The sequence below is a fragment of the Chanodichthys erythropterus genome, chromosome 6 (assembly GCF_024489055.1).
Source record: "Chanodichthys erythropterus isolate Z2021 chromosome 6, ASM2448905v1, whole genome shotgun sequence".
Classification (NCBI taxonomy): domain Eukaryota; kingdom Metazoa; phylum Chordata; class Actinopteri; order Cypriniformes; family Xenocyprididae; genus Chanodichthys; species Chanodichthys erythropterus.
The window spans coordinates 33,307,775-33,316,384 of NC_090226.1; the positions used below are offsets into that span (position 1 = coordinate 33,307,775).

The window sequence follows — 8,610 nt, forward strand, 5'->3', positions numbered from 1 at the left end:
GCTTTTAAAGCTGCCTCAGGACAATGAAGATACAGACAAACCAACAAGTGACATTTCACCGTAAGTTTTCCAGCTGGCTTATATTATTGCAGAAGTTATTAAGAATGTTCTGTGGATATAGTCCATTGATGTGTCAAGCATGGGCTGGGTTGTCCTATGCAATGGCAGAGAGGCTTTTGGCCTGTAAATGGTGTTATTGATGCAAAGTTTCACTCTCCATGTAGTGGTCTATATAGTCATCTTCACTTTTTGGTTTGATAGGAATATAAGTGTGATTGAAGTGGATGAAGCACAAGTTCTCTATTCATATACAAAGATTTAGAAGAGTAGTGAATTTTTGTCTGGATATTGTCAAAAACCCATATCAAAACACTAAGTAAAACCTATAAACCTTTCCATTGCAAATGATTTTAACAGTTTTTATCCACAACCAACCATCTGCTACTGCCATGATAATAAATCTACTACTAACAACTAATTGAACCTCAAGACATTAACTCACATTTAAATTGATGAATTTAACTTTTAATGAGTTCAACTTTACAAACAAACTCAACAAACGAAGTTGAATGAACCTCAAAACAAACTAATATTTTACTAAAAAGTATAAAAAATCAGGTTTAAACTGAATATAAACAGAAACTAGCGGTCAAAACTCTAGAAAATCTTGTAGGATATTGAAAATTTGTATTACAATATGTTTGTGGATGGTCTAACAATAAAGTTGTTCGATATCATACAAGTTTGGCTGGAGTTTTGACCACTTTAGAAGCAGAGTAGGTCTTTCTGGAACAACTTGGAACATGGAAAAGGCGAATTAATTCAAAAACTTACATACCAACTGCAATATTGCCAGAGTTGGTAATCTTGCATTGCAAATTCCTTTTATAAGCTGTAATGCGGTTATATATGAAGAACTTCAAGTTCTTCCAGTCCCGGTTCTTTAGAGCTTCTGGTTCAGCCTTTAAACACTTCTCACAGTCACTCTTTGCTGGTACAGTACAAGATGTGATGAAATGCATCATGTGTCTTTCCACCGCCTGCACCTCTGTCTGCTGCCAGGGTTTTTTCCTCGGTGTAATTTTACCTGAAAATGGTCAGAAAATATTAGGATAAAGAATAGTGTGTGCTGGAATTCCATAATAATAATAATAATAATAATTATTATTTGGAACCCAAAGCGCTACAAACAAATAAAATACAAAAACTACAATAAATGTAATACAAACTGGAAATCCTAAAATAATCATTACAGTACAACACAATAGAAATACTGAAGTTCTGAATCCTACATCAGTAATTATGTCATCATCTATAGTGCAAGTAAATTATTTGCACTCTATGTATAAATAGAATTACATTAGCTACGTTTACATGGACACTGTTTTGAATTACTTTTGATGAATCCAAACATAGTGTTTACATAAACGCTAAATAACGTGATCAGGCTGATGTGCTCATACGGTTTATGCATGACAAGCTTAAAATTGGATTTGATGTTTTGACATGTGCACACTGCACAATAAGAGGTTCCAGAGTTTGGCGCATACTAACCACAATCTTGCCATTGCATCCATTCTATGTTTTAAAAATCAGACTTAATATGCATCTATTTTCGGTCCCAATTAGTAGACAACGAGCACATGTTGCTTTGTGCCGTGCTGCTTATTTATCAAGCAATAAAAAGGCCCTTCCCATGCTCAAAACAAGGCATCTGTGGCTGAGAGTCCGAAACAAGGATTGCTGGAATGACATTGTCCTGCAGCACTTCACAGATGATAATTGGAATGAGAATTTTAGAATGACACAACAGTCATTTACTGTATGGCAATATATTCAACAACAACAGCTCGTTACATACGTCCACATCATTACGCCATTTCTATGGCATTGCACATGCGCAGAACTTCCCAGTTCTGGTTTTCATACATACATGCATGTTTATAATGCATAAGCACACATAGAATACTGTCTAACAGTTGATGGCTGCTCTGTCAAGTCTTCATCATCAGTTAGGAACCTGGGTGGGCTCTTTAATACCAATCTTTCATTTGAAAGCCACATTTCTAGCATAAATGTAAAATGTAAAACCACATTCTTCCATCTTAAAAACATATCTAAAGCACGACACATGCTCTCAATGACAAATGCGGAACAGTTAGTTCATGCGTTCATGACCTCAAGGCTAGATTACTGTAAAACACCTTATGTAATCGTTACATCATAAGAAGAATGGCATCTATGCTAATATTAGTCTCTCTGTTTATCCCGAGTTTGACCATAGTCAGTCGGACCTGGGCAATATCCAGATCAGATGAAGGACCTGTGCCTAGATACGACCAAATGTCAGCTAGATTGTGTCAACCATCCCCTGAGAAGGCCTCATCGACACACAGACCCTCAACAAAACTGTTTCCATACAGGCATGATGAAAACCATCTTCAACCATATGGAACTGGATTAAATATTTTGACTCTTCCTATCCCAATCTGACCTGTGACTTGTAATGCTGCCTGAATCAAAATCAAACACTGTTTGCTGTTGGCCAGAGGAGAACTGTTGTAAATTTAAAAGTAATTACTTGTTACTTAAAAAAAGTAATCGGATTATGTAACTTGCTTTACCCCCAAATGCTAACCATAAATAACAGGTTGCGGATACAATACAAATGAATGGAGACAGCTACAGTACCTGCAAAATTTATGTTTTTTAGCCATAGCTCCGCATGACATAAAACTAAGAAAAGAGGCAAATTATATTTTGACAGTGATACAAACCATGAACAGCAGATGAACATTGTCCTTCCTGTATGCTCTTGTCTTCCTCATCACAGTTCAGAACTTTTTCTGTGGAAGTTAAACAAAGTACAACTTAACAATGTGATTAAGCAAAAAGGAGTACATGGTAAACAGAAAAACAAACAAAAATGTAAAATAAAATAACACACCATCAGGATCGATCCCAATTTCATCCCAGTTCTTGCCATGGAACTCAGCTAATCTTCCTTGCTCAAGAGCCATTAGAACTTTGCTGATCTTGGCAAGTTGCAGGGTCTTCTCAGGGAGTCGACAGAACTCACCATGGATTATTATGTAATGTCCAAGAAAATTGGCAAGTTGGTCCATCTCTGTGTCTGTCATATTCAGCACTGTTGAAAGGGTTGCGGCATGCTTTCGCAGTCTGGTAGATGTCAGTGACTTGGGAAACTTTGCACCGCACGCCTTTGCAAAGCCACAGAGGCAGTGTGACCCTTCGAAATACGTCATGGCTTCTGGTCTTGCAAACAAATAACCATTGTCTTTAAGAACCCCACAAGCCTCTCTCTGCTGAACAAGCAGTTCTAAGGAACACAACATTTTTGGAGTCAGAAGAATTGGAACCGGCCAGCCATGGGTTCCCCTGGTGACAATCACTGAGAAGTGTCTGCAGAGTATTTTTTCCACTTCAGAGAGTGCCCAACCCACATCCACATTTGGATCAAAAGTGTCTCTTGATAAAAATGCAGACAAAGGCATGCTCGCCACCTCTCCTTCCCTGCGCCGGTTAAAGAGAATCACCTGGGCTAGACACACCTTCACCAGCTCCTTCCAGGCTTTAGTAGAGGGACTTTCAGAGAGTGATTTGTACCACTTATCTTGTACTTGACTGAGATGTGTATGCATTTTTTGAACATCTTCAGTAAAGAGCATGAGAGTGGGTACATTACTCTTTGCGTCCCTCATGTTCCTCAACGCTGTAGCCGAGATCATCTCGTTCCACTTCTCCTCATGGATGTCTTGAAACTCACTGGCATTCTTCACAAGCTCTTTGTTGTTTGAGAGTAAACCCTGAGCTTTCAAGACTTTGTTTACTTTTACCAGGGAATTCCCAAGCTTGTTGGCAAGTGTTGGAATCGAGAACTTGTCGGTTTCAATGTTATACCCACATGTATGCTTGACAGCTTTGACAGTCTCCATGTACTTCTTTGGATTTACACAATCCTTCATTGTTTTTAGGGAGGTGACCTTCCTAGCATTGTAAAGCAGCCTTCCCAACTGTCGCATCTTCTCTCGCACACACTGTTTATTCTTGGCTGATATACCACCTTTGTTTAACAAGTGCTGTCCAAAATCAATAATTACTTTGTCGTTTTTTATTATTTCTGTGATTGGGTCAAGATTCATGGTAGTGATTACTCCCCACAGTTGTTTAGACATGTTTGAAGGCACAGGCCCTGTGTATCTACACAAAGCCTGAACACGGTATTTTCCTGGTTTGGTGGCGACTGATGATTGAGGTTTAAGTCTACAAGAACGCAGATGCCGCCACAGGACTTTTCTTATAAAAAGCCCTTGACAGTATACACAGTGCATGAAATCATCTCCCTGCGCTTCTTTAGGTGGCCGTTTACATGGCACTAGTTCCCCCTTTCCTGATTTCATAACAGCAGCATTGTGAGCGTAGTTTCCTCTGTTACGAATATAATCTAGCAGTTTTCTTCTCTCCTTGGATCCCTTTGGAAAGCTTAGAGCTTTAGCCACATCAGGTTTTTTTTCATGCGAACCTTCTAGATGCCTTGCCATCTTAGCGTAAGGCTTACGGCAATACAAGCAGTAATGCCTCTTGTTGTACACTCTACTGCCATCTATTTTTTGGTATGCACTAACAACTACGCTGTCTTTTGTGTCTTGACTGGAGCAGGGTTCTTCTGCTGTTCCAGATTCTTCAGATGTAAGGCTATGCCTATCAAAGGTCATTTTGTCTGACGTTGTCTCACAGACAGGGGAACTCGCTGAGCCAGACTCATCAACATCTAGTTCATCAAGAAGCTGAAGTTTTGCCTGGTCTGGTATAAGGTTATCATCACTGTCACTTTCAGAAAATATATCTGAAATGTAAGAATCTGAACTCTCTGATGTAGAATCGTAGAGTTCATCAGAATCTTGAAGATCCATGTCTTTCACCTAAAAACAAACAAAAATCATTACACTAAATGCAAATTTGATGGTTCTCTGATATTTTCTAGTCCAAATGATTTATCACTTTTTAATACAATTCACTGATAATGAGAATAAATGTTGTTTGCAGCTCTAAGCACAATCCCAGTTCAGTACAAAATGGCATTTTTGAGTTTCTTGTTGTGACTTGAAAACTTACTATATTATTTCCAGTCCATCTCAGTCTTGGTACAAAAAACTCATTTTCATTTCTGAACTGTGTCACAATCTGTAAACAAATATCAAAAGTACAAACAACATTTTGCATTACTATAGCATTTGAAATTGTGAAAAAAGCTGGCCAGACTTCAAAATTGAACTTCTTAAACTTTTCTTCTTGCCCATGCATACACATTTGAACAAAACAGACTTATTTGGGGTTTTATGTAATAGTTCCTTGTGAAGACCAGTTTCATCCAATTCTTTACAGTTTGTCCTCTGAAACTAGAGCTGCATGATTATTCATTAAGAATAGCAATCTCGATTGAAACACCCACATTATCTTATTCCTAAATGACAACGACTCAGCTATGGCTATTAAAAATTTGACTAGAGCTGCAAGATTCTGGATAAATTAAGAATCAAAATTGTTTTGTTTAAAATAGAGATCATGATTCTTTCATGATTCTAAATACACCGCATTACAAAGTATTATGCAAGTGACCAATCAGTAAGAGTTCAGTAGAATAAACATTCAGATTTTAGTTTTTCTAAGAAAATGTTTGTTTGTTTATTTATCCATGTCTTTTTAGATAACTGGTATCAATCTCAGACAAAATAATTTGCCAGGTCTATGGAAACCCTACTTATAGGTTGTTCCACATTATTAAGCAAGTCACAGTTCTCATGCAATATGGGGAGGAAGAAAGATCTTTCTGAAGATGAAAAGCATGAAATGGTGCAATGTTGTGCAAAAGGCATGAAAACAACTAATACTGTGTGAAAACTGAATGTAGAATATTGAATTATCATAAGATTTGTGAGTGATTTAGAACACAGCAGAACTCGGTCAGATAAAGACTTAATGAAAGTTCCTGTCAAAAAAATTAATTGTATTAAAAGGGCAGCTATAAAAAAGCCAGTGTTGAGCAGCAAACAGGTATTTGAAGCTGCTGGTGTCTCTGGAATCTTGAGAAGCTCTCCATGCAGGCTGGCAGTTTTGCATTAACGATGCATTTCAGCCACTCCTAACCAAACCTCACAAAGTGAAACATTTACAGCGGGTTTAGAAATACATAAAGACTTATTTTTAAATGGTTTTATTCACTGATGAATGCTGTACTACAATGGATGGTCTAAATGGATGGATTTCTGGATGGTTGGTGAATGGCCACCACGTTCCAACAAGACTGTGACATCAGAAGGGAGCTGGCGGGTGATGATTTGGGCTGGATTATTGGGAAGTGAGATGAAATGTCCCTTTAGGGTCTCTGAGGGTATTAAAATGACTTTTGCAAGATATGTGGCGTTCATAACTGGCCATTTTCAGCTATGGTATAACAAGGAGGATAGTGCCTTCTGAAATACAATGCACTATGCACTATCCCATGCTGCAAGAAAAACACCACAACAATAAAACTGTTTGAAAATGTATTTCTAAACCCACTGCAAATGTCTCTCTTTGTGAGGTTTGGTTAGTGGTGGCTGAAATGCATCTTTACGCACAACTGCCAGCCTAATTCACATTGCATTACCATCAAGATAAACTAAACAGCAAAAAAAAAAAAACCAATTGTCAAAGAGGGACTACAGTGGTTCAACCTTAATGTTATGAAGCGACTAGAATACTTTTTGTTGTCCAAAAAAAACCTAAATAACGACTTTATTCAACATTATCTAGTGATGGCCGATTTCAAAACACTGCTTCATGAAGCTTCAAAGCTTTACAAATCTTTGGTTTCGAATCAGTGGTTCGGATCGTGTATCAAACTGCCAAAGTCACGTGAACTGTTGACATTTTGAAACACTTATGACGTAACAAAGCCTTGTTTACTGAAATCACGAGATATTGGCAGCTTGAGACATGCTCTGAACCACTGATTTGAAACAAAAGATTCGTAAAGCTTCATGAAGCAGTTTTTTGAAATCGCCCATCACTAGATATTGTTGAATAAAGTCGTTATTTAGTTTTTTTGGTGCACAAAAAGTATTCTCATCACTTCATATAACATTAAGGTTGAACCACTGTAGTCACATGACCTGTTTTAAATGTGTCTTTAGTAGCTTTCTGGGCATCTGAAAGTGTTAATTATCTTGCTGGCAATGCAGGCCTCACTGAGCCACCAAATTTTATCAAAAATATCTTAATTTGTGTTCTGAAGATGAATGACGGTCTTACAGGTGTGGAACGACATGAGGGTGAGTAATTAATGACAGAAATTTCATTTTTGGGTGAACTAACCCTTTAAATCTTTAGTGATGAACATGAATGTACCTGGTGAGGAGAGTTATTTGGACCAGTAGCATCATCCATCTGTAAATAAATAAAGTTTATAATGATAAAATTCATATTATTATCAATATCATCATTATTATTATTATTATTATTATTTTACTGGATGCCTGGTTTGGCACAATGTACCTGCAGGTGAGTTTTTCTATTGCGCACATCCATCTGAGACTTAAAATTGAAGGACTTGCTGAAATCACTAACATTTAGGCTAAATTACAAATATGAAATCCTCCTAGACAGTCTCATTTATCAACGCGTATCGCCTCCTATGAAGGATGCTGCCTTCGAATTGGGACGCAGACACACACACACACACACACTTAACGCAGAAACATGAGGAAAAATAAAATAAAAACAGGAATGAAAAACTTGGATTAGAAAAGAGGACACGGCAGGGCAGACACAAAAATCCTCCAAAATCATAGATATGGACGCCCAAATTTAGCTAAAACATGAGACAAAGATTGCATAACAGCACTACAAAAACACAACAAAGTGAAAGAGTGTCTTTCTATCTATTCGTTTCTATCAGTCTATTCGTTGTCTTATTGCTTTGCTCTTTGTATGGGGTGAGGGCTAGTTTAAATGAACCTCAGGGACAAGACGATAAATACAGATTTAACAAACGGGTTGTTGTCTTACTTCCAAGCCCCGGTGAATAATTCACAGGTTTCACCCCTCAGTTTAATAAATGAAGCAGTCTGCTCCCTGCCCCCTAAAACACATCGAAACGCCACAGCAGAGTTTATAGTTCTGCCCCACACCACCGAACAAATGCAGCCGAGCAAATGCCGTGGCTCAGCTAACAACCACATTTTTTGTTTTCAAAAACGACCCGTAGTTTTTTTTTTTACATTTATATCGCTAGAAATTTCAGAAAGTTAAAACAATACTTACATATAAAGGTGTAATTGGTGATGGGCGCTATCGAAACACTCGTGAAGCTTCGAAACCTGCGAATCGTTTGTTTTGAACTAGTGATTCGGAGCGCGTATCACGTGATTACAGTAAACGAGGCTTCGTTGCGTCATAACTGTTTCGAAATTTCAGTGATTCGCCGCTTGGGGTCGATGATCTCTTTGGCTTTGAACTTATTTTTTACCCGAGCTCAGATTTTTTTTTTTGTTTTTTTGTAAACATGTAATGACACATTTGTATAATAAAAGGTAAAAGTAGTCTCTC

General features: G+C 37.7%; 1 protein-coding gene across 3 annotated transcripts; it reads right to left on the minus strand.

Annotated features, from left to right (window-relative positions):
* Positions 1-523: 523 nt before the first annotated feature.
* Positions 524-8,397, minus strand: LOC137021259 (uncharacterized). Of its 3 annotated transcripts, XM_067387537.1 has the most exons (7): positions 8,326-8,391; positions 7,558-7,747; positions 7,411-7,449; positions 5,137-5,205; positions 2,948-4,943; positions 2,778-2,846; positions 524-1,087 (listed from the first exon to the last, which is right to left on the minus strand). In XM_067387537.1, exons 2-7 carry the CDS (start codon positions 7,588-7,590, stop codon positions 831-833), a joined length of 2,463 nt encoding a protein of 820 aa, XP_067243638.1. In that variant the 5' UTR covers positions 7,591-7,747; positions 8,326-8,391; the 3' UTR covers positions 524-830. The 3 variants fall into 3 exon arrangements, with proteins under 3 accessions (XP_067243638.1, XP_067243639.1, XP_067243640.1); XM_067387538.1 differs by lacking the exon at positions 7,558-7,747 and having other exon boundaries at positions 8,326-8,397; XM_067387539.1 differs by lacking the exon at positions 7,558-7,747 and having other exon boundaries at positions 7,378-7,449; positions 8,326-8,384.
* Between the last annotated feature and the right edge of the window lie 213 nt (positions 8,398-8,610).

Coding starts and splice junctions, on each gene's coding strand:
- LOC137021259 (XM_067387537.1), bottom strand. CDS start 7,590: ATGGATGTGCGCAATAGAAAAACTCACCTGCAG. Junction 7,450..7,557: donor ATAGAAAAACTCACCTGCAG/GTACATTGTGCC, acceptor ATTTATTTACAG/ATGGATGATGCTACTGGTCC. Junction 5,206..7,410: donor CAAATAACTCTCCTCACCAG/GTACATTCATGT, acceptor ATTTGTTTACAG/ATTGTGACACAGTTCAGAAA.